The sequence below is a fragment of the Kwoniella botswanensis genome, chromosome 2 (assembly GCF_036426115.1).
Source record: "Kwoniella botswanensis chromosome 2, complete sequence".
Taxonomy (NCBI): domain Eukaryota; kingdom Fungi; phylum Basidiomycota; class Tremellomycetes; order Tremellales; family Cryptococcaceae; genus Kwoniella; species Kwoniella botswanensis.
The window spans coordinates 1,958,686-1,986,583 of NC_088600.1; the positions used below are offsets into that span (position 1 = coordinate 1,958,686).

General features: G+C 44.0%; 12 protein-coding genes across 12 annotated transcripts; 7 read left to right on the top strand and 5 right to left on the bottom strand.

Moving 5' to 3' along the window:
• Nucleotides 1–313: 313 nt before the first annotated feature.
• On the top strand, nucleotides 314–822 carry L199_007628 (uncharacterized protein; the record flags this gene model as incomplete). The annotated part of the gene is made up of 2 exons (XM_064893317.1): nucleotides 314–512; nucleotides 794–822. The coding sequence occupies 2 exons, from the start codon at nucleotides 314–316 to the stop codon at nucleotides 820–822; spliced, it is 228 nt and encodes a 75-aa protein (XP_064749389.1).
• A 433-nt stretch (nucleotides 823–1,255) lies between these two features.
• Nucleotides 1,256–2,618, top strand: L199_007629 (uncharacterized protein; the record flags this gene model as incomplete). Its single annotated transcript, XM_064893318.1, has 5 exons — nucleotides 1,256–1,291; nucleotides 1,364–1,486; nucleotides 1,643–2,088; nucleotides 2,184–2,330; nucleotides 2,444–2,618. 5 exons carry the CDS (start codon nucleotides 1,256–1,258, stop codon nucleotides 2,616–2,618), a joined length of 927 nt encoding a protein of 308 aa, XP_064749390.1.
• A 630-nt stretch (nucleotides 2,619–3,248) lies between these two features.
• On the bottom strand, nucleotides 3,249–4,297 carry L199_007630 (uncharacterized protein; the record flags this gene model as incomplete). The annotated part of the gene is made up of 5 exons (XM_064893319.1): nucleotides 3,249–3,732; nucleotides 3,873–3,906; nucleotides 3,985–4,078; nucleotides 4,157–4,180; nucleotides 4,235–4,297. 5 exons carry the CDS (start codon nucleotides 4,295–4,297, stop codon nucleotides 3,249–3,251), a joined length of 699 nt encoding a protein of 232 aa, XP_064749391.1.
• Nucleotides 4,298–6,093: 1,796 nt separating this feature from the next.
• Nucleotides 6,094–7,530, bottom strand: L199_007631 (uncharacterized protein; the record flags this gene model as incomplete). Its single annotated transcript, XM_064893320.1, has 9 exons — nucleotides 6,094–6,209; nucleotides 6,331–6,547; nucleotides 6,693–6,763; nucleotides 6,842–6,854; nucleotides 6,924–6,991; nucleotides 7,171–7,184; nucleotides 7,250–7,275; nucleotides 7,382–7,422; nucleotides 7,494–7,530. 9 exons carry the CDS (start codon nucleotides 7,528–7,530, stop codon nucleotides 6,094–6,096), a joined length of 603 nt encoding a protein of 200 aa, XP_064749392.1.
• A 400-nt stretch (nucleotides 7,531–7,930) lies between these two features.
• L199_007632 (uncharacterized protein) lies at nucleotides 7,931–9,792 on the bottom strand (the record flags this gene model as incomplete). The annotated part of the gene is made up of 6 exons (XM_064893321.1): nucleotides 7,931–8,132; nucleotides 8,205–8,309; nucleotides 8,391–9,014; nucleotides 9,093–9,387; nucleotides 9,468–9,682; nucleotides 9,746–9,792. The coding sequence occupies 6 exons, from the start codon at nucleotides 9,790–9,792 to the stop codon at nucleotides 7,931–7,933; spliced, it is 1,488 nt and encodes a 495-aa protein (XP_064749393.1).
• Nucleotides 9,793–10,205: 413 nt separating this feature from the next.
• On the top strand, nucleotides 10,206–12,522 carry L199_007633 (uncharacterized protein; the record flags this gene model as incomplete). Its single annotated transcript, XM_064893322.1, has 7 exons — nucleotides 10,206–10,300; nucleotides 10,402–10,569; nucleotides 10,634–10,811; nucleotides 10,873–11,085; nucleotides 11,160–11,609; nucleotides 11,668–11,967; nucleotides 12,034–12,522. The coding sequence occupies 7 exons, from the start codon at nucleotides 10,206–10,208 to the stop codon at nucleotides 12,520–12,522; spliced, it is 1,893 nt and encodes a 630-aa protein (XP_064749394.1).
• Nucleotides 12,523–12,928: 406 nt separating this feature from the next.
• On the top strand, nucleotides 12,929–14,608 carry L199_007634 (uncharacterized protein; the record flags this gene model as incomplete). Its single annotated transcript, XM_064893323.1, has 4 exons — nucleotides 12,929–13,265; nucleotides 13,385–13,481; nucleotides 13,576–13,705; nucleotides 13,829–14,608. 4 exons carry the CDS (start codon nucleotides 12,929–12,931, stop codon nucleotides 14,606–14,608), a joined length of 1,344 nt encoding a protein of 447 aa, XP_064749395.1.
• A 190-nt stretch (nucleotides 14,609–14,798) lies between these two features.
• On the bottom strand, nucleotides 14,799–18,959 carry L199_007635 (uncharacterized protein; the record flags this gene model as incomplete). Its single annotated transcript, XM_064893324.1, has 19 exons — nucleotides 14,799–14,853; nucleotides 14,912–14,987; nucleotides 15,063–15,165; nucleotides 15,242–15,364; nucleotides 15,421–15,726; nucleotides 15,778–15,796; nucleotides 15,859–15,944; nucleotides 16,010–16,124; nucleotides 16,197–16,340; nucleotides 16,403–16,431; nucleotides 16,492–16,671; nucleotides 16,741–16,858; nucleotides 16,914–17,988; nucleotides 18,047–18,158; nucleotides 18,210–18,240; nucleotides 18,297–18,366; nucleotides 18,419–18,462; nucleotides 18,515–18,542; nucleotides 18,599–18,959. The coding sequence occupies 19 exons, from the start codon at nucleotides 18,957–18,959 to the stop codon at nucleotides 14,799–14,801; spliced, it is 3,075 nt and encodes a 1,024-aa protein (XP_064749396.1).
• A 1,656-nt stretch (nucleotides 18,960–20,615) lies between these two features.
• On the top strand, nucleotides 20,616–21,713 carry L199_007636 (uncharacterized protein; the record flags this gene model as incomplete). Its single annotated transcript, XM_064893325.1, has 6 exons — nucleotides 20,616–20,661; nucleotides 20,748–20,792; nucleotides 20,882–21,080; nucleotides 21,184–21,259; nucleotides 21,335–21,526; nucleotides 21,597–21,713. The coding sequence occupies 6 exons, from the start codon at nucleotides 20,616–20,618 to the stop codon at nucleotides 21,711–21,713; spliced, it is 675 nt and encodes a 224-aa protein (XP_064749397.1).
• Nucleotides 21,714–22,741: 1,028 nt separating this feature from the next.
• Nucleotides 22,742–23,841, top strand: L199_007637 (uncharacterized protein; the record flags this gene model as incomplete). Its single annotated transcript, XM_064893326.1, has 6 exons — nucleotides 22,742–22,838; nucleotides 22,893–22,943; nucleotides 23,006–23,225; nucleotides 23,288–23,363; nucleotides 23,434–23,625; nucleotides 23,716–23,841. 6 exons carry the CDS (start codon nucleotides 22,742–22,744, stop codon nucleotides 23,839–23,841), a joined length of 762 nt encoding a protein of 253 aa, XP_064749398.1.
• Nucleotides 23,842–24,381: 540 nt separating this feature from the next.
• On the top strand, nucleotides 24,382–25,742 carry L199_007638 (uncharacterized protein; the record flags this gene model as incomplete). The annotated part of the gene is made up of 6 exons (XM_064893327.1): nucleotides 24,382–24,478; nucleotides 24,551–24,601; nucleotides 24,719–24,950; nucleotides 25,024–25,099; nucleotides 25,228–25,419; nucleotides 25,539–25,742. The coding sequence occupies 6 exons, from the start codon at nucleotides 24,382–24,384 to the stop codon at nucleotides 25,740–25,742; spliced, it is 852 nt and encodes a 283-aa protein (XP_064749399.1).
• Nucleotides 25,743–26,181: 439 nt separating this feature from the next.
• Nucleotides 26,182–27,780, bottom strand: L199_007639 (uncharacterized protein; the record flags this gene model as incomplete). The annotated part of the gene is made up of 8 exons (XM_064893328.1): nucleotides 26,182–26,205; nucleotides 26,270–26,369; nucleotides 26,464–26,563; nucleotides 26,628–26,670; nucleotides 26,743–26,810; nucleotides 26,888–27,029; nucleotides 27,095–27,253; nucleotides 27,370–27,780. 8 exons carry the CDS (start codon nucleotides 27,778–27,780, stop codon nucleotides 26,182–26,184), a joined length of 1,047 nt encoding a protein of 348 aa, XP_064749400.1.
• Between the last annotated feature and the right edge of the window lie 118 nt (nucleotides 27,781–27,898).

The following is a 27,898-nucleotide window of genomic DNA, read 5'->3' on the forward strand; positions in this document are numbered from 1 at the left end:
AAAACGAACGTATATGGGAATGCATATAGTATCGTATGACGATTCTTGTTTCACACACCGCAAGTGTGAATTGGACTTGTACATTCGCCATCTTACTAAAGTGCCACATCGGATGGGTGACCCGGTTGTTGCCCCATGGGAGTAAGGGTCAGATGACTGAATTAAGCAAAAAAAATCTCTGCTTGGCAAAAACAGTTGAAGCTGGTGTAGATGTAGATGCATGTATGTGTTCAAGATTCATAGGAATGGATGGTCATCATAAAACAATCATAGACACTGATCAACCATATATACTACAAGTAATATCGCAATTATGACAACAGCAACCACAAACACGCCGGCACTTCCACCAAACGCGGGATTAGAAAGAAGGCCTAGCGAATCACCTACGGTGGGCTCATCGACATTTTCTACTTTTAAAGAAAAGATGAGTAGGGCGTTAAGTCCAAATAGGGATGCACATGCTGGTTTGGCAGGAGGCGGAGTAGGGAGGAGACAAAGTTTTGGTACAGGTTAGTCCTCTTGTTGTCCCTTCAGGATTGCATCGCATGTGATTGCTCTGTCCTTATCGTGAAGATATTATTGGATGGAAAAGTGTAAAGCCATGGCGTATGGGATTAGGCATTTTCATTTATTTTATTTTTATGATCTACGGGTTGACCCGATTGGGAGATCTATCGATCTAAGGAGAGATCATCTTTATCATCTCGTTTGTTGAGAGACTCGAATCCTTATCTCTATAACTAGAGTGGGAAGAATAAGGGACCAACCACAAGACGAGTTGGGAATTTAGCCATACCATGTGGCAAAGGATTTGGATGATAAGGATTATGACTATGAGATCCGGCATTCGTTTCTTTCTCTTTGCGGGTTTGGGTCTGAGGCAAGGCAAAGTACGACGAGATATGAATATGCTTAGGTGGATGTATGTGGTTGTGGATGCTCTTGGCAATTCCTGTTGGATACATACGACGGATCAGATAGGGACTTACTATTGGATGGTTTGAATTGGGAACATGAATTCTCTGAGTGTTTACGTATAACGTCATTGTCGTTTCCATCCAATCTATTCCCATTCTCGTCTCTCATCCTCATTTCCACTTCCACATCCACTTTGACCGGTCCTTTCTCTATCGCATGATTTGATCATTTGATTGCCACTCTGAATCGACCTTACATTGGCTGTCATCGATATCTGATTTCAACAGTCAAGACCGATAACTAATACATATCACCAATATACACAGCAGCAACCATGTCAATGGCTGACGAGAGACCCGGAAGGGCAATTGTGAGTCGATCCGATCCATCACTCATCTCTTTGTCTGCTGTAGAAGCTGATACTGATCATGATACGACGCAGTACTCGACCGGAAGAGGAGGAGCGGGCAATCTTATGAAATCACCTACTCGAGGTCAAGATCTGGATGCTCAACCTGGTGCAGAAAGGGGAAGGGAATTATCGCCTCATCCGATTGATGAGAAAGTGAGTGATGTTCATGTTTTCATATCCCGCAAAACTCATGAGGGTAATAAAACCTGCTTGCATGAGTTCCAACTTCAATCGGAGGTATCCCATTACCATCATCCTGTTATATATTACCAGGATGAAGAAGCTCATAAATCATACTCTTTTTTTCAGATCACTCACTCCGGACGAGGTGGAGCAGGTAACATTCACCGATCGACATCCCGCTCTCGAACGAGAGAACAAGAGAAGAAAGATGTCGAAGAAGCATTATTACAGGAGAAACTCGTAGCTGAGAGAAGAGGTAGACAGGCCTTCGAAGGTGGTTTCTCAACTGGTAGAGGTGGAGCTGGTAACATCGAAAGATCAAAATCTAGATCCAGATCCGCCATTCGAGGTGGAAGTGCTAGCGTAGCTGGAAAAGATGATTCTACGAGTTTGGCACCTACCGTCAGTCACAAGACTGGGGTGCATGGTACTGGCAGAGGAGGATTTGGAAATATCCAAGAAGAAAGAGATAAAGGAGATGCCAATTCGTTGGAATTGGAGAAAGAGGAAGCTAGAAAGAAATATGAACAAGATGTTATTGCTAGACATCAAGCTGAGGAAGCTAATCAACCGTGAGTATATAATCAGGAACTTGGAATGTATTCCCGACTTGTTCTCATAAGGTCTTCGAATTCGACTGATCATATGTTTGTTTGGTGTCCCGCAGATACACCAGCGGTAAAGGTGGAGCAGGAAATCTCCATTCTCACGATGCCAATCACCCTGATCTGGCGAATCTGTCCTTGGAGGAAAGAGAGGCTCACGCGAGACTTCATGCTCAAGATGGAAAGCACTATGTCAATACCGGTAGGGGGTGAGTTTTTGTTTTTGTTCTTGTAGAAGACGGCTTCATCTGTCCTTCTATAATCTTGACCACTCTATCGTCATCACTCGCTGATTTCTTTATTGTAATTTCCACGTTGATAGCGGCGCAGGCAATATGATCCCACCTCACAAGGAACATTCACCCGCGCCGGACGGTGACAGAGGAAGAGGCAGAAGTGCCGATGGAAATAAGCATGGTGTCTTGGGTAACGTACTGAGAAGTATCAGTAGGGCGACAGGTAGAGAGAGAAGTGCCGATGGTAGGAGAAAGGATTAGGGTGATATCTTAGAGATCTTTTCTTTTATTCTTTTGCTTTTCAGCCTTGCGGGGGTTTTATTTAGATGAGTCCGTTGACTTTGGCCAATCTAATCCAGTTGATGCGACTAGACAGATGGGGTTTTCCTTCTTTACAACCTCTGGTTTCTTAAGGTATATACAAGTTTATCTAATACAGTATGATTGAGTTGAGCTTCGTAGGTGATCTATCGATTAATATATGTATCTTGTGAATCAGACACAAGTCTAGTTCATGACTTTCGCTATGGTGATTCTTCCAGATGAACAAGTGTCGTATCAGAAATCTGATATGGTCGTCAAAGAATATATATGCCCAAAATATGATGACTGAATGAATGAGAGAAAATAATTTTGATCCTGAGTGAACAAACAAAAGACAAGTAAAATGAACATGGTATCACACAAGAATAGGACATGAAGAGGTATATTGAACATGAAGTGAAATACAAAAGAGTGAGAGAATGAAAAATGAACAGATAAACCGATAAGGGGAAGGGTAAAAAAGAAAAATATGAGTCTATCGAAAAGACCGACTGACATCCACTAATCTCAATGGCTCTTTCCCATCTCAATCCTTTGCGCTCTTGTCACACGCCCATGATGGGTTGACTACAATATAACACACTTCTGTTTCTTTTTCCTTCCCCCACCTCCTATCCCACTATCCTGTAATCCACCACCTTGTCCCGTTCCTCCCCTCTTATTAATCTTAATCTGTCTCACCAAACTCTTAAAGGCATTTTCGACATTCGAATTAGTCTTTGCCGACGCTTCGTAGAAATCGCATCCCAAGGATCGAGCAAGATTCGAACCTTCATCTGTCGATACTTCTCTAGAATGATATTGATCTTTCTTATTTCCGACAATCACTATTGGTATCCTCTTTGATCCACCTCCACCACCCGACTGGGGGTACTGATACTGACCTTGGCCGGCGTGTGAACCATAAGGATGCGATTGGGGATAATGATGTGAATAAGGTGAAATGTGATTCTCATCTTTGACTCGTAACACTCGTTCGACTATACGTTCGATTCGCTCGAATGTAGCTCGGGAGGTTATGGAGTATACTATCAGGAAACCTTCACCGTCACTAGTTGTAAAAAGAGGAAATGTCAGTCAAGCTATGTAGAGGTTAAAGGCATAATGATGGAATGAAAGTGTTATAAATAATCGGGTATACACGAAAACGTCAGAACGAGATATGGATTGAGGATTGAGAGATGGACTCACCGAATCCACTGATCCCTTAATGCAGTATATTCCTCTATTACACATCAATCACAATATCGAATTAGCTTGGTAAGGCCATATCATCAATAACGCTGCGAGAATAATCGCTCACCTTGTCCAGCTGTATCTAAAACTTCTAATAAACAAGGCTGATCATCTACGACCCATTGTTTCCTATAACAATCTTCTATCGTAGGGTCGTATGTCTATGTTTAATTCGTCAATCAGCATTATGCTTGTCTGCGCTAGTAGAATGATAATATATGGTATATGGTATAACTCACTTCGACAAACGAAGACATGGTGAACTACCAATACCAATTAGCTCCTTCCGTCATATTCGAGGAGGAATTGAAACTCACCTGCACCGTCAAAGCTGTTTTACCTACACCACCGTCACCTAGGACGGTTATCTTAAATAACATACGAGGTGCGGGACCCTACATAGAGCGATCAGCGGATATAGAACATATATTCAATTTTTTTTGTCTAAGGATGTGAGACTGAACTTACCATTTTCAATGACGTCCTACACAATCACTGATCACGATGGCTAGCGATGATAATCCAATAATGCTATCCTCCTGGACCTGTTCTCCTTTTCGGTTATTGTATCTACTTTGTAGAATCGATTTTGGCTGATGAGTGAGGAGCGGGGAAATGGATGTTCGGTCTTTTGATGTAAGTTGATATCTCTCGACTGATGATCGATCCAAAATGCTTGTAAAGCGATTTACGATAAGATACGCTTTGATGATTTCTGATTGTTATTCGCGATGATATAGCATACACCTAGTAGTAGCTCTCCGACAAATGAGGAAGATGTTATCGATCAGAAATGTAAGAGAGTCGGCGTATATGCAATGTTGATCTTCAACCGCGGATGATCGTCGTGTCGTGGTGTTGAAAACGACCAAAAATTGTATGTTCGTAATGCTACTATTCGAACAGGAAGGAAGTCACGTCCCTGGAGGCTAGACGATGTGTTGGAATCCCAATGATGATTATGTTGATGCTAATGTTTCGGGAGGTCTAACGGATCAACCTACGAATACGGTAGCTCTCTTTCGTTGACAGTGTAATAGGGACTATGGGATCGATCGGGTAGCGGTGAATGATTGACAGATTGAATTGTACGAGAGAGATAGTGACGTGATTTTTATATTTGTTCAATCGTTTGATCCCGGATTCCAGCTAGAACCCGTACTACTGGTACTCTCGTACTCTCTCGCTACTTTGAAGTTACTCTTCTCGTGTTTTCTCTTCGTACGTATAGACTCGAGGATGTAGGATTGACTATTGTTGGAGATGATAGATAGATTGAATGGAATGAGAAATCAGTTGTACTCTACCACAATCGTTGTAGTTGGCCTGTGCGACCTGACCATGGCAATCAGTCCATTACTCGTAGTGCCTGAATCTACGATATTTTGCTTACTATTTCTTTACCTCTTTACTTGTTCCACACGCCCTCACCTTATCTCGCTACAATCCGACCTCTCCCTCGCATGCGACGTATAAACCCTAGCAAGAGGGTGAGACGCACGAGGTTCGACTGCAAAATTGCAAGACAAGAAGAGGGACGAGCTAACTGACGACCGGGAGACAAAACGCTCGGACACCTCATTCGACTGAAGCCCAACACACTCACCGACCATGTCGCAAAATGATGACTTATCCGTTCATGCCCTTCCTCGTCATCTCCAGACGAGATCAGAGGGCGGTAGATATCCAATTACTTCACTCCAGGTATTGTACTCCATACTGATGTTTGTACCCCTCCAGAGCATGGCCCAATACTAAGCTCTCAAAGCCCATCGTAAAGTCTCTGTAAATCTAAATAGGACGAACGGACCAGCCACTTGCCCCCAGATCACTGACTTGGTACCATTCTTAGCACCATTTCTACTGGACTAATTCTATCAGATACGACTAAGGGACGGTAGGCCATATGGACGTAGTGACCATCTTGCCTACGAGCAGATTATCTCGTGAAAGGAATATCAAGCTAATTTCTGCTATACTTGATCCTCTTCAAGGGAACATATGATATGGGATTCTTGTCATTGTATGATTGTAGATAATGGTACATGGTGATATCGCTCAAGAACAGAACATATATATAGTCATATGTATATTATATTGATAGTGTAGTACAGACAGTTCACGAAAGAACACGCAGTCAGGAGTAGAAACAGGAAGAGGAGAGAAAGCGAGCAATCTAACAGGTGCAAGCTGATGGAGTTGAAGACTCTTCTTGTTCACCTGCAACTTTGACTCCCCTAGGTCCAGATTGAGAAGTTCGTTGAGGAGTAGGTGCGAGGGGTAACTTCTTGGCTACGTGAGGTCAAACCAAGAGTCAACAATTTGTCTGTACTTGGTCAATCTCAATCTCCTAGCGGTCAAACGCTATATTCTCTTCATCTCCGGTTGCTCTGAAGGATAAAAGACAACTCACCAATCTCCATGAAAAGATCTTCCACTCCTTCACCCGACTTGGCACTAGCCTCAGCGAACAACAGACCTTCCTCCTGAGCGAACCTTTCTCCCATTTCTCTCGGTGTTTTCCTCTGCGATTCCATATCCAGCTTATTCCCTACTAACATGATGACTATCGATGGATCTGCCTGTCGCTGGAGTTCTCGGACCCACGATTTGGCTTTTTCGAACGATGCCTGGTGGGTGTACATAAGAAATTTAGCATATGTCCTTAAAAAGTAGGAAGTGAAGAGGATATTCAACATACTTCTGGGGCCTGGTAAAGAGCAGAAAGCAAACGTTAGCCGCGCTGGATTGAATGATGATCAGGCATCAGCTCACCTGGGTTATATCATACACTATCACAGCGGCATTGGAATTTCTGAAATAAATAGGGGCTAGAGATTTATATCCTATGATGGTTCTTGGACATTAGCGACGTCTTGTCGACCAGAGCTTCGCTCATGATGTCGATAGTGAGACCAACATACGTTCTTGTCCTGCCTAGTAGAGGAAATAGTATACAATCAGCGATCTTGTGAATTGCTTGATTGATTATTTGAGGAAACGTACTGTATCCCAAATTTCAAACTTGATTGAAGTGTTTTCATCCAAAGATACAGTCTGAGTTAAGAATGCGGCTGTCGATTGCAAAGAGAATAAGGAACAAGGTCAGTAAGAATGGACGGATCCTCTCAATTGGAGGTCATATATACTTACCACCTAAAGGATCAATTATCGAACAAAGGGTCGCAAGTCAAGCGACGTCAGTTGACAGGTCTATATGGTAGGACTACCGAAGATGATGATAGGGACATACCGATCGTTGATTCTCTATATCAACTCATATTAGCCTTCCTGCGCTCCGTCTGTTGATTCGGGGTGATCAGCGAGCTCACCTGAAGTCTGAGAATTCATTTCTAACCTATTTCATCATACCTCAACCAGTCAGTCAGCCCTTTCTTGCTTTGTCTTTCGTTGCACAGACATATTTGATGATAGGACGATGATGATAGTGAGAGTCAACTAACAAATCTCAATACCAATGAGGATTTTCCTACTGCCGATTCTCCTACAAGCGTAAAGACATATAACCTCAATTACTGGATTCTGCCGAGATAGACAGATAGATGGGGGACATACCTAGAAGGACTAATTTGAATGAGGTCGTTCTTGACATTGTACCTTACTACTTCTACGTTTGGTCTTGATGTATTGAGCAATTCCGTTGATATGTTGGGGTGGACGATGGCAATTAACTTGTTCTTGAGAGCTAAGAGCTAATTGCGGATAGTGATAGTCTATAGTTCTTCGATACTTGAATGGTGTGGCTGTATTTTACAGATAAAGAACAAGATGTATCCTTGAGACAACAATAACAACACATGGGTGTGGTGACGCCATCCTGATTACTCGTAGTCGTTTCGGATTTGCCACTCATTACAAGACAGTTTGTAATGACCATTACGTTATATTTGTAATCCCAATGGACCGCAATTGCAATTACATGCACATTTGTAGGGGTAATAGTGCAGCATACAGATCTATGGGTCTATGAACTGATATGGATTTATATTGCTCTACGTCTCACTTCTAGCTCTTTCTATCTCTGCCCAGATATGATCCGCCGCGACGTCCCTCCCTTCTCTAGTGTAATTATCAGTAACCAGCCTACCCAGCTCTCTCGCTCTCTCGCGCATTGTCTTCGCAGCTACATCTTCAGGTGTACGTCCAATAACTTGCATCAAAGCTTTTGTGAATTCAGGCTCTGAGCATCCAGGACTGTGAATCAAACAGATAGTTCAGTGATGTTCTCAACGCGACGATTTAATATACGTTGCGAGAGAGACTTACCACGCCTTTGGATTACCCCACGCACCGATACCAAGGTACCTCAACCTTGCGGTAAAATCATAACAGTCTGCCCAAGCAGGTAAGATCACTTGGGTTATACCGGCACTAACACCGACACCGATCTTTTAGCTTTTTGCTTCTTCCCCCTTTTCAAATCAATGTATGTATGAATGCGAGAAGACTCACTATAATGCCTCATGATACGAATTACTTCCTCCATGACTCACAAAACAAACCACATTCCCACTCTGCAATATACTGAACGGATCCGCTTCCAACCAATCAACGATCCTTAACCTATCTCCATCTCCATCTTCATCTCCAGCTATCTCAGGTAAATCGTATTCGCCCAACTTCTTAAGTTTCCATAACGCCTGAATATCTTTCCTTATACCCAACAGCACTCGAAGGGATCTTAACATTTCGTTGGCATCTTTCTTTGAATATTTCAAGTTGGTTCCCAAACTGATTAAAACGGTAGGTCGAAGACTACACCATTCATCCAATTCTGGATCAACTTCCTGGAGTCGTTCGGATTTTTGGATAATTGGTCCACAACACTTAACCCAATCTGGTATGATCAGAGGTAATTCCGCTCCGACCGTCGACATGCATATCACGGAGGTTTCTGAGATTGAATCTCGATCAAATAATGGTAATACACCTTTATATCCTGCTTGGTTTCTTGCTTTATTGAGTTTTTTGTGTTTCCCATCGATAAGGAATAGCCATATTGCGAAAAACAAGGTGATAAAAGTATTGGCTGGAAGGAGATACCAGGGTATTGGAAATTTGTACGCTGTGCAAACCCTATCCCATCAAAAATACAACTCAACTCCTCAGAACACAGTCAGGAAAGAGGAGAAACACAGAACTCAATGTACTCACGCAGGAATGGCGAAAACTCCCAAACCCTGTTCACTTAGAGCAGCTTCTTTGGCGGTATTGGGAGTTAACAAGATTGCCTTCTTGCCTGATTTCCGAATAGCATCCCTCGCTGAGCTCATCAACGAATCTACAAGGATATAATCTGGATTGACGTCTTGGATGATACGCTCGACGTCTCGGGCAGTCTCGACGTATTCTTCCGGCGTATCAGGCTGGACGATGCTGGTTGTTCGAATTGCTGAGAGGATGGAACCGTATATACCCGAAGGGGTACGAGCGTATCCGAACATTTTGGCTGGATACGGTATGAACATTGAGATTCAGATTCAGTTCAATCGTCCGATCCGATCCAATCACAAGTGGATTCAAACTTACGTTCGTTGTTAGAGAATCGCCTCATCAGACCATCCGTCAAGCTTATACCTTTGATTCTATGGAAAGAAACGAATTCATCCTCACTCCCAGACTGATTTGCAATTCGTTTCTCGAGATTGATATAAGATGCGAGATGAATATCCACGGCATCACCATGTTTTGCTTTCAGAGATGAGATAACTGCGAAATGACAGTTTGCTTGACCTGCTTCTGGCCTAAGAAGATGAATCGCATCAGCTAGACTGGAGGTTATACACCAACTTCTGAAGAGAGCTCACGATGTGATGAACAGTAAAGTCGGTCTACTGCTTCGAGTTGCACTCATTGCACTCATGATGCTATCGTAGATGCCCCACTCGAACAATTGACGCTATAAGATGCATGTATATTTTCGACATGATGGATACCTCGGAACGATGTTGGAAGTCTGAACAATAGATGATCTATGCAAGTAACAGATAGCAAATAGCAATCGAAATGACCGAGCCAGGGTCCGTGAGTCCGAAGGGTCTCCCTGGTGGGTCCGTGCGTGCTCGGAGGCTAATGAGTGTTATCATCATTGTTCTTATATGATCCACCCACATATGAGGTGTCAATCATCTCGTGTTTGTATTTAACAAAGTTGAATACAAGTCTTCATTCCAATATCATCACATCAGCTCAGACCATATCTCGTCCTCTCACGTCGACTGCCCTCTTCTGGCTACTATCATCTATGCTATTGAACCTACAAACAGCATGAGATTTGCATTGGAAGATAGCTCAGATGACGAGTCCATCTCTTCTTTGGATTATTCAATTTCATCAGATGATGAACTTGACTTGACGCCTTCGTAAGTCTTACCTCACTGCTTTCGACGATAGTCGCATCTGCTGGATCATTTCATCCCTTGAGATCAGACACTGACTTACATTGCTTTGTACTCACTGTTAGACGTAATCCACGCTCAACACTTGGTAGGAACATCTTATCAGCCTACGAGACATCCGAAGACGAGTTGAATTCCGAAGATGAAGTCAATCTGGGATTAGATGACGAATGGGATGTAGTAAAGACTAAAGCTAGAGAAGGACCTAGCTGGAGGGAGAAGAAGGAAAAATCGTATGTCCCTCTTGTAGCTCCTTTTGTGTATTGGTGGGAGTATTGCTGATGGTGTTACTTTCAGAGTGAAGAAGGATATCAAAGGAAAGGGAGTAGCAAGGTCAAAGATCACATCCACACTGTCATACAAAGTCCTCACCCCCAAAAAGTATATCCCAATATCTAGAAAATCGGAAGATCTGACGGACGAGAGAGAGGATCAATATGATCTTTGGCTCAAAACTGCCGATCAGGAAGCATGGGTAAGTTCCGTCAACTTTCTTAGAGCTATTCAAGACAAGCTGACGTGATTGGAATTTTCAGAGAGACGGTCAAAAACAAGCTACAGAGCGACGAGGTCAAATAAGAAATATAGCTTCCAATGCTCGAGCGAGATTACAATCGCAAGAGCAAGATAGATTAGCTAAAGAGGCTGAAGAGCTGAGGATGATGATGGAGGGGATGACAATGAAGCTTCATAAGGAGGGAGAAGAGCTCGAAAGACAATTCAAGGAACGAGAAAAGAAATTATGGGATGTGAGTGGACTCTTATGCTCCATGTGTTGCGCGCACCGTCGGGCCGGCATGCTGATTGGGACGATCTGCAATAGGACATCGATGCAGCTATCAAAGAGGTCGAACGACGGGAAGCGGAATTGGCAGCTGCTACAATGGCGGCTGTGCAACGTCAAAAAGCGGAAGAGGAAGCTCGCCGAGCACAGGCTGAGAAATTAGCTTTGGCGCATAAAGCCGAAGAAGATAGGAAGGCTAAGGAGCAAGTTGAGAAGGAGAGACAGGCTCAAATTGCCAAGGAACAGGAGGAAAGAAGACAATTGGCGGAAAAAGAAGAGGAGGAAACTAAAGCGAAAGTAGCTGCAGAGAAGGATAGAGCCGGAGGAGAATGGAGGAAATGGGTCGAGAAGCAGAAATGGATGAAGTTCAATGTGATTGAACCAGTCAAAGGCGATAGATCCACTAAGACCACTTTAAGAGCCGGTATGAGGTTGATGACGAGAGGATTAGGTCAGGTAGTAAATACTCAGGAAAGCATCGTCAGAGTTGTGAGTATCTGTCTTGGCTTCGTACAGGAGTGATTGGAAGCTGATCATACGACACTAGACGAACGACTTGCATGCCATCCTGACTGAACAACTCCCTTCACCTCCTTCACCCGCTTCTCCTGTTATCCTCAATGATGACACATCTAAACCCTATGCCTACCTTCTATCGCACCTCTCGAAAGCTCTCATCAAGCAAGCTGAGTCTGAAGTGAACGCCAAAGCCGATGCTGCCTTCCCCTTGGCCCGCATCGTATTCGGTCTGATACTTCGTGGTCATGCTGCTCTGGGCGAAGTACTGTTTGCGAGATTCGTCAAGAAGTGCCCTTGGGTCATCCCGTACTATCCCACCCGGCAAACTGTAAGTATAAATCATTCACGAATTCTTTTACACTCCAAGCTAACGAACTGATGTGTAATATTATAGAATCAACCTCGTGAGGAATACGAGAAATCTACGGGCCGCGGTTCAGACGAGTCTCTCGCAGAGTACATATCTCGAATGGCAGGAATTTGTACTCTATATTTCGCAGTTTTGCAAACACCCTTATCTTCTCTTATACCTACCTTATCAGCCCTACCACCGACACCAAGCCAACTGGAAAGCTTGATTGTACCTCCTTTACGATTCCCATCGGCATGGACATGGCTCGCTTTGGCATTGAAAGATGCATTCCCTGCCCTTCCTCCGGTCGCTCATCTGATATCAACCTGGATAGAGATAGTAGCTCACGAAGCTGTGAACAGGTATGGAAAAGGTCAGATGAGCAAGATATGGGAGGCGATCGAAAGAGAGGGGCTGGGTGAGGGGAAGATTAAGGGTGATAGTGAAGCTGCTAGACAGAGGTTGAAATTGGTTTTGGAGAAATGGAGAAGAGGTGAGGTGGAAGTGCCGAAAGGTAGAGTGTGGGAGTAGGAGGATGCGCGTGCATCAGGAAGAATATAAAGGAGGAACATGCTGCGTCATATCAACATCACCAGTACCATTTTATGGAATAAGCATTACATCTTAATTTGTTTGTAAGATAGGTAATCACCATCAATTATGTATAGTAGCATGAAGTAGAAGTATACATATGATTCCATAGATAGATCTTGCAGCTGTGCCTGGCTCATACTCGGTAGAAATTACAACTACGAGTCAAGCTAAGCTGAACAGGGATTTGTTTGTTGATGTTTTTCAATGTCTTCTCTTGTCTCGTCGCTCATCATGTGTATAAAACCCCTGGGATTGATCTCATCTCGCTCCTTCAGAGATCACAGTAGATGGATATAGAAAAACACAGGACCGAAAACCATTCGAGGACAGCTTTGCCTCTACGATGGCTCAACCAACCACCAGTTTGCCATCCGGCCCCCTCCCAACCTCTCCGTCCACTCATCAACAGCAAAACCTTACATCCATCGTATCCCATACCACGTCATTATCGCGGAACCGATCCACTCGTCAATCTCACGTTCGCTCAGAATCATCCATCTCGGAAGATCCAGAATTACCTAGACCACCTCGACCTCGTTCGCCCCCTGCTCCAGAAGACAATGCCCCGCCGCCTAAAGAGGAGGTAACGACGTTGAGGTTGGCGGCGCACTATGCAGGATTGGTATTGGCTAGTATATTGGGGTGTTTAATCAGGCTTGGACTCAATGGCCTGGGAACGTGTGAGTTCAGCATCGATATCCTTTTCCTACTATGGGTGTACTATTACCCCTCATCAAGTTATATTTCAATGTTTAATCTGATGGCGGGTACTGATTAAAATATGAGTGAACAATTACAGACGACGGTGCGATCATCTACCCCCTAATATGGTCACAAGCTGTAGGAAGTGGGATCATGGGATTGTCACTAGCAAGGAAGAACGAGATCATCTCAATGTGAGTAGAGTGGAGTGCGATAAGCCATGACCCATGTTCCGAATGGATCAGTTATCAAATCGCTAACAGGTTCCACATTATGGTACTTCCTCAGCTATCCACCCGTATATACTTTCCTGACTACAGGTATAGCAGGTTCAGTGACCACCTTTTCATCATGGATGTTAGAAGGTTATTTGGCTTTTAGCAATTTCGATAAATACGATAGAAAAGGATTACACGATGTGGGTTGACACCTTTCACAAAACATCATTCATTCAAAGCCACTGCTCTTTCCATTCGATGACACTACATATGACCTGACTGAATCAATTTTGCTAACATCCATGAGATCCTTTTTTTCATAGACTGTAGACGGAGTAATATACTCCCTATCGACATTCGCCATTGCCATTGCATTTCTTCGATTCGGCGAACATTTCTCAGGTATCTTGCCGTCTTTAAGTCTCCTCAGAAGACCCAGTAAAGCACCTCTCCCAGATAGATTACCTGCACAAGCCCAAGCTCGAAAATCCAATCTCAACTCGAACGAAGAAGATTCTTCGTCACCATCCCCATCGTCAGGTTCAAACGCTGATCCTGAAAAAACCTCTTCCCCTTCTTCTTCACCAATCAAACCACTCTCACAAACACCATTTCTAGATATACTATGGATATCCACAGCGTTCTTCTCATACCTTATCATCCTCCTACTTTACTTCCTTGCCAAACCATCTTGGAGACATAACGTTACATTTCCCTTACTCCTCTCTCCTCCAGGGACTATCATTCGATTTTACTTTTCAAGATTTAACACCCGACCGAAATTCATTGATAGATTCCCTCTTGGTACATTCATCGTCAACATCTCAGCAAGCATTATAATTTCTATATGTTTCGCTCTTCAACGATTACCCCTTTCTCAAACCCAGGCAGTCAAGTGCAATGCATTGAATTCTATTCAACAAGGGTTTTGCGGATGTTTAAGTACCGTTTCTACCTTTGTGGTTGAAGCTCGTACCATTAAAAGTCCAATACACAAATGGATATATATAGGTGGGAGTGTGATATTGGGTCATTTGATGGTTTTGGCAATTGTTGGTGGGATAGGATGGGATTATGGGTATGTGGATGTATGTAAGGGATGATTAGATCTTGTTCTCGTTAGTACGATATTCATGTATCAATTAGTCAGTACATCATTAGTTGTAAAGGTTCGGATGGGGTGCAATGCACAAGTACTGGACAGTACATTCGTTAGAGAACAAATGACTATGCTACAAATCGTATATATACAACCATACTTCTAAGTCACTCAGACAAAACCTGTCAATCCGATCAACCAGCCAATGCAGCTTTTTTGAAATCGTCCATTGCTTTACTTTGTATTCGACTAAATGAAGCCATGTCTGAATGAGCATACGAGTCTGTAGAAGGACGAAGATACTCACGCAATATGCATCGTGTGTCCTATTCTGCTCATCTCCTGTATTATAATATCAATATCATCCTCAATCGATCTTGATGCTATATGGGAAGACACATTGATCAGATTTCAATTTGATCACGATTTGATACCACATTTGGATGAGATTGACATACCAGAATAATCACCGATCTTAGTACGTCTCCTCAGTTCTTTGATCAGCAATTTGATGATCATACACCAGACCAATATCACTTGAGCGTCGACCTCTTGAGATGGCTACATTGGTTATCATCCAACATGTTAGCGATAGTCAATCATCTGAACTGTAGTATGTAGGATCGTGGTAACTCACGATAGGTGGTAAACCTTTGATCAAATTAGCAGACTTGCGTCCAGCAGCAACAGCAATATCATTCTCCGTGTCCAGTGAATTGATATCATGCATCAACATCTCACTAGCGTATATTTGATGGTGCTATATTCTCTCCGTCAGCTATCAATCAAGCCGCTTATTTGATGGGTGGAACATACAAGTAAGATCGTATGACTTCTTATAACGGGTTCGATAGATCCTTCCTGCTGAGCCAATTGCCTCCTTTCCACTGGGGAGACACCATCAACCCCAAGACTCTTGATATACTGATTGAGCGCTCTTGAACATTCATCGTAGTCTTTTGAATTCCTATATTTAGGTTGGTTCAGCCAACCTGGAGGTGGATTCGGGGGAGGAGATCCGTTAGATAGCGCAGTAGCGTATGAATGCCGTGCTTGAGAATATTCCGAGTCGTCCGTGGGCGTCAGAAAGGCGAGTTTGGATGCTCGTTCAAGGATTGCCACCTGTGGTAGGTTTAATTAGCTTATTGACGATTCAGTGAGAATATGACTGACAGCTTTGATCCATCGAATGCTGTATGATGTATATTTTGTCAGTTACATCCACAGTCTGATGGACAGTAGCGGATAACTCACTATGGCGAATCTCCATCAGGATGTGGATGCGCAGTGCCTTTAAATAGATCTCTGACCGTCACATCATCTTGTAAAGTGACGGATTGCTAGATCGATGACCACATTCAATCAGCTTCGTTCATTCGTAGACTCGCGGATTTACCGCACTAACCGAAGCAATCTCATCGAGGGGTCTTCCGAACGGCGTAGCGATATCATCGTCTCTCAAGGATGATGGGAAACCAGTTGCGAAAGCACCGCATTTCTCGATCGCATACACACACCAGCTATTCAAGTGGCCATCAGTCGACCATGCCCGCCATCATACATTAGGTGACAGTCGTAACAGTGATACTCACAAAGCATGAACTCTTTCAGCTAATTCAACAGCATCTTCCGGAGGCGGCAACAAGTGAACTCTATTCCTCAAGAACGGGTTGTCGGGATGAGTAGGCCTGAAAGTGAGAGAAGGGATTTGATGTATCCCAGTGGAAGTGACGAGACTACAGTAACAATGTAAGTATATGATGCAGCCGTTCAAGCTCAAGTGCGAGTGAGGACATACCGGACTGCGAGACCTGCTATGAGCCAGCCCTAATGATATCGCAAGAGTCAGTTCCTGATCGTTAAATGAGATCAAGACGCCGTACTCACCTCATGATGTCGACCGTTGGTATACGAGTAAGCACAAAGAAGCATAGCGGCTTTGACAGCATCAATGAGTCTATCACTATTCGGACCAGCAGAATCGAGGTGTCTGCAAGCTTCTGCGAAGAAGTGAGCTTCCATCGGAACGAGATTAGGCGATGCTGTCATTCGTGTGGCCCATAGATACTACTCACGAATCGCGATATTATTAGTATTTCGCAAGCTTAAGAGGAAGAAAGGAGACATGCTACACACCATAGCATTTAGTAAAGCCAAACTTGGTCTCCTTCTATCATGGAATGTCATCCTGAACCAAAATCTAGGTATACTCATCTCGAAGAATAGTCGACAGTGTCCAAGGAAAGTATCAAGTCTAGACTAATTTGTCAGCGAGCACTCATGGTCCATATGCAGCTTAGTCCACTCACAATTTCTTCCTGTGTTCATCTCGCAGACTATCCGTTTCTACCCTACTTCTAAACATCGAAGTTCTATCGGGCCGGCCAGATCTCTGATCAGCTCCGTTTGACCATTGTCCAGATTGCGTTTTCCCCGTTCTCCGCTTCTTACTTCCTGAATCAGGGGCATTCGCATCCGCATTATCTTCCACAGCTTCTTTACCACTTTCGCTCGCTGGACTGAATAGAAATTCACCTAATCTCTCTGTCAACTTGTCCACTGGGTCGCTCTCCGCTATTTCAGCGGTATACCGCAGATTGGCTACTTCAGCGTACATCGTCTGTGAACCAGGTGGCGCATGAATAGATATCGAGCTAGGTGTACTGACGCCTGCACTTCCGCTGGGTGTAGGTACATTTTGAGTAGTCGAGGTTGTAGATGATTCGGAATTAAACGAAGATCGCTGAGCGACTGGTTGAGCGGTCATGAAAGTGTTATTGGTAGAGTACTGATTTTGAGGTTGACCTTGAGACGGAACCAACGGAGAGACTGACTGTCTTTGTTGAAGTATTTGCTGAGCAGGTTCAGACTGATAGGTGAATTTCGGGTTGAGATTCTCATCATTGACACCTTGATCAAAGCTGCTGCCAGGTATGGGGGAAGAGGACGATACAGGCTTATAGCCCTGTTGGAACTGCTGAGGGGTCTGTACAGATGGGTTCGCGGATAAAGGAGCAGTAGCGGGTGAACTATTACTGGGACCAGGAACGTATTGCGTATTCTCTGTGTATGCGGGATATACTGCATATTGATTTGATTGAGGGAAAGCCGTCTGAAATGCCGTTTGGGGAGGTGTCGGGACGTATGGATTATATGGTTGTCCGTTCATATTGACATTCGGTGTGAAGGTCGATGGGTTGGCGTCGTCCCTGCTGACGGGGAGAGTATAGTTGAGATACTGATATTGTGATTGAGAATCGTTCTGATAGGATTCTCCATAAACAGGTTGTGAATGACTATTCTCATCATATGCTAAAGGCTGAGAGCTGAACGCAGGGGTGAGATTGGGAGCAGTCCCCTGAGTAAGGTAGTCTGATATTTCTGCTACAGCAATCGTCGTCAGGTAATTATTGGAGCATTTTGTGAAATGAACGTTACTCACCAACTCGAGATTCCAATGCCTGGACTTTGGATATCTTCGCCGGTGGCTGATATTCACACTCCTGCTTGTACTTGATACAGCTCGAACATGCCGGTCGCTCCCCGGAACACCTCTATACATGCTGTGTCAGCCATGAAGAGGGCAGAGGATGAAGGATACTGACTAGCTTCCTCCGTCGACAGAATTTACATGCCCTAATAGTTATATCAGCTACAGTAATTGGTCTATAGTGATTATGTATATGACTTACATTCCACGCCGCAAAGAGGTACCGGAGGGAGCGATATGTTCAGAAGATGGGATACCAGATGGACCAGAGTCTACCAAGAGAATGAGCATATGGTATGGCCAACTGGACAAGATATCTCTTACATGAGGTGCCTGGCCTTTGGGATGATGATTGACTCTGTTGTGATCTACTTCTTGATTAGCGAATCGATATTGGTAGCGTAGAGGCACACGACTCACCCTTCTTCCATCAGTCCATTGAGATCTCCTATCCCTCGATGTCCAATCAGTCTCTGCTATGATTACATGTACATTCTCACTCACCAGTTGACGAGCTCGATGGGGGAGCATTCAGATTGGGAAATCTAGTGGATCCTGAAGTCTCTGACCCTCCTCCTCCTCCATCATCAGGCGATACCGACGACTTATCTCCCAGACCACTCGGAACACCTGACATCCTCCTAGGTTCATTGTTGTCACTAATCATCTCTCCGTAGTTCTGCTGATATATCACGTTGCTGGGATGAGGCGGGAACTGCAAGGGATTTGTCTGTTGATGCTGCTGCTGTTGCATTTGATTCCAATCACTGTCGTATTCGTTACCAGGATACCAACCTGTTGAAGACCCGTCATTCTGCTGGCTCTGCCAGTCGTCTAAACCCGGCTGGGGTGGTTGTTGTTGCATGATGCGATTGTGTGTGGAGTACCGGTAATGATGATGATGGTGGTGGTGGTGGTGGTGGTGGTGTGTATATGTGTATGTATGGGATATATGAGCTCACTGGACTAGGATATCCCACGATGAACCGACGACTGAATGAAAAGCTGATTCGGAACGATGAAGTGAGCAAATGAGCAAATGAATGACTGAATAACCAGGGAAGGGTTTTTTCCTGATGATGTTCTCGGTCTTAAGGGTTTACCAAACAAATCAAGTACTGTGATCTAGTCGATCCTATCCTTGTCGACCCCCGATCCTTGCTTGTTGAGCGGTTGGGCGACGCCGAGGTTTCTGAGTCGACTCACTGACTCGCTGTCCTTGTCACAACCGACGCAATGGTTCACGGTGGGGGATGGATCTTAGATAGATTTCGGATTAAAGTTGCTCGAACAGGGAAATTAAGGGTAAAAAGCCAAAAAAAAAGGTTAACTGCCTGATGATGTTCGCATGTGGATGGGAGGATGACCAATTCTTTTTCCCTCCTCCTTAATGAGCACGGGGGTACAAGGATAACGAGATTATTACACTTTAATTCAAGCGATCATACGATGAAAGATCACATATCCTCTTGGTTTCTTTATTAGCTCTGAAAGCGATGCTCCAATTGATTTGCAGGCACATTCCGTATATCGCTCATGTCATAACTGGGCATGTGAGTGTGTATGTGCGTGATTTGATTGAGCTATCTCTTCTTATCACTCAATCATGCGATCGTTCTCCCCACCTCAAGCTTCTCAACGTAGACATGGAGCCACGAGAACAGGTAAGGGTGTCAGATATCCCATGAGAGTTTGGGCGCAAGAGGAGGAGTCGGGAAATCTGATCGAATTCGAGGAACAATCGGCCCGGGACAGGTTATCGTGATCGTGGTGGCCACGATCTACAAATTGGTTTTTGACCGCATCAGGCGGTACCTTAACGTGGCGCCTTCAATGAACCTGGTAGTATCTGACCAAGGCTTAACGTACCTTACATACATGCACTATGCATACAGTGGGAAAGTCTGAGCTGGCGATTACCATTTACGACGAGCATCTCGCGCTGAATATGTACAGTGGATATAGATACGGGACTTTCCCCTCGTTGAACAATATTTCTCCATGGTAATCTCGGTGTAATCGCTTTTCCACCACGATCACACCGTTGTTGTGGAATGCAATGACAGCATGGTATTTACACAGTCTCTGACATATTGTATATGCCCAGGTGACATCAGTCGTGTAACATTCAGGTTCAATGACATGCCATCATCATACAACTTCTTCGTACTTGCCCCCTGGTTCGTGATCCATTCACCTCGGCTCGCTTACAAGCCGACATGTTTCTCTATCTGTACTGACACGCAGTCCAGGTCTAGAACTTGGATATTTCATACTGGTAGATGAGCGACTGGGCTCATCGTTGAAGAGCTTCTCGACATCCCTTGATGCCTTCAAGCTTCGTGTTCTGGTTCTCAGGCGAATCATGATGAGCATCTTTGGTGCTCAATGCTGTAGCTCGCAGAAGTGGATACAGTGCAATATATATATATATATAATTTCCTCACATGCTAAACCAGCGTTAGGAACATCAGATCCAATCGATTCAAACAAAGTACATGAGAGTTCTCTCCTGATAATCATGAGTTCAAACGAATACCAAATCTCCAAGACCCTTGGTCCTTCTGGTAAGCTTGTCGGGTGGATATCCAAGACCGCACGGTGCATGGCATCACATAATATGCTGACACATCGCTCTCCCATGTATACAAAGACGGTGACACCGTCATGTCTATGCTGTTAGCGGCGGGCCACGAGAGTAAGTTCAGTATTTTGTGATCTGACGACTCACCAGTTCGAGATATTGCCACTTCGCTGAAACCAAATCCACCAATTGTACTTATGTAGTAACGGTTCACAATTATCTATTTGGACGTTATCCCCAAGAAGTTGGCAAGTTGGGCTTGTACGCTCAGCTCGGGCCATTCACAGATGTATCCATCTCCCCGGCAGCTCCAACCGGAAGTGAATTTTGGACAAGCAAGGATAACGGGGAAATAAAGAGTGTCATGTGTTTTACCCGTCCTTACAAAGAATATGGTCATCAGTGAGTACCTCTCGTATAGATCGGTCTGCATTCTTCATGCAAACGATCCAACTGTAGCCAACACCCATTCAGCGGTGGCACTCGCTGACAACATTTCGAACAGCGCGTTCAAGGAGGCTAGTGCGCATCGCATGCGCCAGCATGTCTCGGAAGAAGTCAGATCTTGGGTGATCAGCGAGGTGAGCTGGCTATATTGTACACAACTTGATTTATTTATCTTATTCAGGGATCTAATCTGTTTTTCTGTTGGAAAGTACTTCCCAAAAACCCAGACTGTCCGAAGATCTACAAGACTTGATGAGGAGGAAGCCATTGAGGTCACCTTCTTGGCCACACGACCAGAAGCAAGACAACAAGGTCACGCCACAGGACTGCTGTCAGAGCTGATGGCTGAATCGCGAAACACCAACACACCCATTTGGTTACTTTCCCAAGCTGATAAAGCAGTAAGTTCTCCCTGTCTTGTCAAGTCGATACTGTGATCTCTGGCTGAAGTACGCAATGTGATTGGTCTAGACGTCGCTGTTCCGCGAATTGGGTTTTGAGGAGAAGGGTTCTGAACATGTTCGAATGGAAGATCAAGGTACAGCGACAATGACTGCTTTCACATACGTTCCTTCCACTCAAGGATGAAGGGCGTCATAGCAGGGCTTTGTTTGACTGTGCGTTTTTTGGCTGATAGCTCACGAATCGGGAAACTTTCGGCTTTCATCAGATCCAAGGAGGCAGAAGAGTATGCATATCCGTTTCATCGAGCAAAATAACCACGTATGATGACACCACAACGATGAGACAGAGAATCTTGCCTTCAGTCAACCGCCCGCATCGTCTTTCGATAAAGGATGATTGCGAGCAGGCTCCTTTGGCATTCCACCAGTCGTCTGAGATCGATTCAGCCATTGTGCTTCATGCACGCCGGAGAAGCGTCATGGAAGAGTGATATCTGCACACTACAATATGCTTAGGCATTGCCGTGAGTACAATGTATACCCGTTGCATGTTTGCAAAGGGTGATCAGACTCCGAAGGCATCGTAAACGAAACAGCATACATCTTTTGTATAGTATCTTTTGATGTGTGGCCCTCGGAAGCTTCTTCTGATACAAGTCAGGCTTTTGATGGGAAAATATGATACTGTATGATAGCCTTCAAACACAAAATTTTCAGGCTACAATCGGATATCGTTATCTAGACTTTTCAGTTCCTTCACCTTCACAATTTACCAGCTCCCGAGTAGTCAGAGACATACATATACGATATAGTTACCTATACGATATGCATACATTGACTTGAACGTGGAATTGGCTGGTCCGAAATGGGGTAACGTCACTTGTCAAGCTCAGATACATGCTCGAAAGTTATTAAGACCACTTCTCTGATGTTCCACTTCTGGTCTCAACAAGCCTATATGCAACCTTTGTAAATACATCATACACGTCTTAGATCTCAGTGTTGTCCAGAACCACTCGTCGTTCCTTTCTTGGAACCGTCACCGGCATCATTTATAGACGTCCCTTTAAGCACAAGGAAGAGATTGCTGTGCTTCTGTCGGTCAGTGCATTCAGTGGACATTTACGTATATAACGATGGAGTATATACTCATACTACGTATATCGGTTCATCAATGAAGTCAGCAACGTGGCAAATTCATTCAACACGGAAATGGACTCTCGTCGATCATCTCGGGATGCCGTTCTGCTTTCAGAGCCACTTGCCACTGAAGCTACTCACATCTTACGAGAGATTACTATACCTACCAGTAAGTAAATACACTCTCTGCCGAAAACTGAACGATGATCGTGATCGTTATCAGAGGACGAAGCCAAAAGGATCTTGTCAATTATAACCCAATCTTATCAGGATAGTGAGTGGCGTAGGCTTAACAAGGCCTCAGAGGTATGGTACAGTAGTGACAGATACATACAGTTCCATCCGATAAATGGTTATATGACGGTAAACCCGAGGCAGAACGATCTTCGTTACTCTACTTTTTCGGACCGCAATACGATGATACCATCGATCTTCACGGCAAAAGTGGCCCTGTTAGCAGTCAAGCAGGCTGTGAGATCTGGACAAGCAGTGATCTCAAAAGAGAGATTCAAAGCGTTATGGCTTATAAGTTGCCTCATAAGGTTTACGAGGCTCAGTGAGTTCTCGACGACCAGTACTGTACTTTTTCTAGATCAGGCTGACCATGAAATCGAAAAGAGAAATCAGGCACGTCTATGCCGAAAGATTGTGGGAAGACCTTCCGGAAGATAAAGTAAACTGGCTGAGGGATGAGGTGAGCTCATTGAGAGCAGTACCTCTTCCCTTCAAAAATATGTCCAGAGTTGTTACTGACGGTCGATCAGTCAGGGGATGCATCTGATGAATTAAGAGCGACCCTCGAGTTCAGTCCTGAAGACTCGGTCGAAGTACAATTCCTCTTTACGGACCCATCAAGTCGGAGCCAAGGACATGGAACAAAGTTGATCGAGAAGATGAAAGAGATCTCAGAGCGGAATGGGCTTCCCTTCTGGTTGTCTGCTCATAATGATGGTGCCGTGAGTATATTCAAGTCAGCGGGTCAAAGTGGCAAATGAAAAGAGAGAGAGATATACTCGTCTGATAAAGTAGATCTCATCTTCTTGCAGCGAAGTTTTTACGAAGTTAAAGGAGGCTTGAAACGAGGATCAACAGTAGAACTACCATTCGGTCAAGGAAAATCGTCCGACATGACTGCTTTTACCCACATTCCCCAACCCGAAAAACATCTGTAGTATGGGGACACAGACGCAGTACTGTATCCTCGAAAGAACGTACAATCCTGTATGAGATGTGGCAGTTTGATGGTGAGGCTGAATGCTTTGGTATGGCGATGGGCAGTTTGGTCGACTCAATAGTCTATGCACATGATTTGCTAGAATATACTGTAACAGCTTTCTGACCGCAAAATAACTTCGCCACTCTTCGGTCCCCTTTTTTATTTCATCGTTCCGGACTGCCCATCATGAGCGACGCTAATGCAGGCTGCGAAGGATACTGAACTGGCCTTCGACCATCTTAGCATACCTATCTTCTCCTCGGTCAAAGAGCCTGGACCAAGTTCTTGCCACTTGTTGCTCACTGTTCTGAGCCTCGTCGTCCCATCCTTGGATGAGCCATCCTTTGTGCTTCTGAGCTCACAACTTCATAAGATGAGAAGGCATAACCATTTGTACAGTATATATCAATATATTTAAGGCATGGAATGATACTATGTAAATTTATTCCATCACAATATACTCGATAGTATATTGCTTGATAGAGAAACTGGCACGATGGACGCTCAACTCTTAGCTCAGGAAATTAACTTACTCCCGACCACGTCCAGTCCAAGCATTCCTGAAGATATAAGGCAAATCATCGTACCTACTAGTAAGTATCCGTCCATTTACCTCAACTCAATGAGAGACGCGTATCACTGATTTGCAGTTTTTCCAATGGCAGAACAGGAAGCGGCAAGGATCTTATCAATCTTCCAAACCTCATGTCAAGATAGTGAGTGATTGATGCACATTGTACCTGTTACACGATACTGTAATGTTACCTCACAGTTCTGTATTGCGTCAGAAGTGAAATAATATCTGTGGAGTTTCGTTGACACGCTATTTACAGTTCCAAGCAATACAAACATGTTTGATGGAAATCCTGTTGCACAGAAATACTCATTCCTGTATTCACTCGGTCCGCAATTCGACGAGGACGAATCGTTCGGTCGTCCCAGGGGTGGTGGCGGAAACCATCAGACGGAAAGTCAAGCCGGATGTGAAATTTGGGTTAGTCCAAGTGAAGGTGAAATTCAAAGTGTCATGGGCTACAAACTTCCTAGGAAGCAATATCCCTCCGAGTAAGTAGTACTGTATTGTTCCTTACGGTGTGTGTTTCTCACCAGATGATTGTGGCTACTTTCACTTTGATAGGGATTTGAGATTGGGATATGCCGAAAGATCATGGAACTTCCTTCCTAAGGATAAACAAGAATGGTACGATAAAGAGGTGAGCTATGTCTACTTACCTATGCCTTTGCGGCGATATCATGCAAGTGTTAGGGAAAATCCAAGATTGCATGGTAATTATATTATTTGTGTGGGTGAACTATTAATAAACCATCCTACATCAAACAGTATCACCCAGCATGGAATGCTGTGGAAGATTCCCTCGAGATCAAAGTCGATCAATCAATTGACCTCCAATATCTTTACACAGACCCTTCAAGTCGAAGTCAAGGTCATGGATGCAGATTGGTAGAAAAACTCAAAGAAATTTCGGAGGAAAGTGGATGTCCAATTTGGCTAGGTGCGCATAATGAAGGTGCGGTAAGTACAGTACATTTTTGCTCAAACGATCTTATTCTCGCTATACAGGCCTGTCAGTGGCGAGGGAGCAATCTACTGTATGACACGATGACAACTGACATCCGAGGTTTGGTTTGCAGAGGAGGTTCTACAGTGATAAAGCGGGCTTTAAACGAGGATCAACAGTTGACATGAAGCTGAATGATGGGAAATCAACTGGTATTACTGCTTTTACCTATATTCCCACTACTTACAATCCTTCAGAAGATACAGCCAACGACGGTCCCATCGAGGAGCCATTATGGGCTGAAGATATCTTATTAGTGCCTGAACCTGAAGACTGATACTTGAACTTTTTGGGATTCAGTCAACAGTACGTTCAACTCGTACAAAGTTGATGATTAAATGATTGAGATTAGTTAACTTGCATTGATACGGTATGCACAAAGGTATTCCATTTCTTACATCCGGAATCACCAGGATTAGTCATTGGAGGATAAGCAATACCAAGCAGTGGTGATAAGTCAGTACCTACGAGAAGAACACTACGCAATGCATGTAAAGATAAAATAACAACAAAAAGACATTACACAGATGAGTGTGAGGTGATATGATAATTCGACTTTCATTCCAACCCGTTCGTTCAATTTTTCGCTTTCCTTCTCAGCAATTCCTACTCTGTCTACACAGCTTGACATACCCTGAGCTGGTTTTCCTACATGATCTTATAAGCCGTTGAGGCCCATTCTGTTCAATCTAGCGTTTATGTTTCTTGTAGAGGATTTAAATGATATTCCACATTTCCTCCTATGTAAGGCAAGATAAGGATCAATGATTGCTACCAATACAGATGTGAGAGTATTAGACTCACCATCGCACAACAGAATTTCCCACAAGCCACCGAAGCGGATAAAGAATAATCGCTAATTGAGATTTTCTGGTCCACAAATTGATCTGCAAAATTATCGGCACTACAGTATTCAACAGAAAAAGACCACCCTGTCAGTAATTGAACCAACATTCTGATTGAATATCGGTTGTGATGGATATGATATGATGACTCACCCTCTTGCCATTGCACCGACGAAGACGCAGACCGCGTGAGTCTCAGGTAGGGTAGGTAAGAATTGAGATAATCGGATGGTAGGTGCGTCGGCGGAAAGTGCTAATAGAAACAGACAAGAATATCAGCTGAACCTTTTTTTCTTTGTGGTTTTGACATGACTTACTGAGTTTGATGGTATTGGTAGGTAAGTGATCGGTTATTGGGTTCTGAATGAATAGTATAAAGATTAATTCAAGCGATTCATAATAGTCATATCGGTTGGAAAGCCGTGGACTCACCTTGATCACTCTCAATAATTTCTCACTTCCGTTAACACCTCTGATAGACAATTTATGTAATAATTGGACTGCAATATCGATGAAGGGGTCAGTTCAAACTCACCAACCATAACAACCTTTCCTTGGGTTTCGCAGTAGAACTTACCCATCAATCCTGAGAACCTCTTAAAAGTTCTCGGTATTCTAACACTAGGATTCACCTCAATCAAAACTCCTCTGGCAGTATGAATGTACACTTGGAGTAAGCCAGCTTTGTTGAGTGGAGAATCAAGGAGTGTGAGAAGGCACTGAGAAGTAACGAAGTCAGCTGCTCTGTACATGAATGCGAGGTGACGAGAATGCTGGTACACACCTGATGGGTAATATCTGGTCTAGCATCCGCTATATCCCTTCCAGTCTTTGCCAAGATACCTTGATGATCATCACAATTCAATAAAGCGTATTTGGCTTCTTTACCTGAAGAGTTCTTGCCTCCTGATCCGGATGATACTCTATATGCTTCAAGGCATGCCTACGTAACCATAAGAACACAGTCAGTACAATACCTCATACCGAGAAGATGAGAATCTAGTAGTGGAAATTGATCGTGAAATACTGATACAGAAGAGCAAGGAAGTTATGACTCACCTGTGATAGAACAACAATCAACCTTCTAGTATTCTCCTTCGCCTCCAAGGTCTTAGGTACAGTAGCCTGCTTAGGTACGAAATCCGCTCTAGTCTGCTGTACACCCTTTCGGCCATTACCAGAAGAAGAAGAGGAAGGTAAAGGTTTGGTGATTCGGTTGGAAGTTTCACCAATAGGTATATTACCTTCCACATCTTCTGCACCATCTCCAGCCACTTGCTCTTTCTGAATCATTGATTGTGCAACATCATGGAACGATGTTTTACCACTGTTATTAGAGGGGATAGGACGAGAAGGGTTGAAGATGGGTGCTGAAGCTGACATCTTTGATGATTTAGGTGGTGGGGTCGAAGATTCCGCTGCTGCTTCGGAGATTCGCCGTTTGGGTGGTGTACCAGATCTGTTGGACATTGTAACTACACCCTCACAGGTTCTGATGATAGGGTGCAAAAGGTTATGATAGATGATGAAGTTCAAAGTAGGTTGTCGAATTCGAATTTTGAATAGGCAAAATCAAAAGTATGGTATC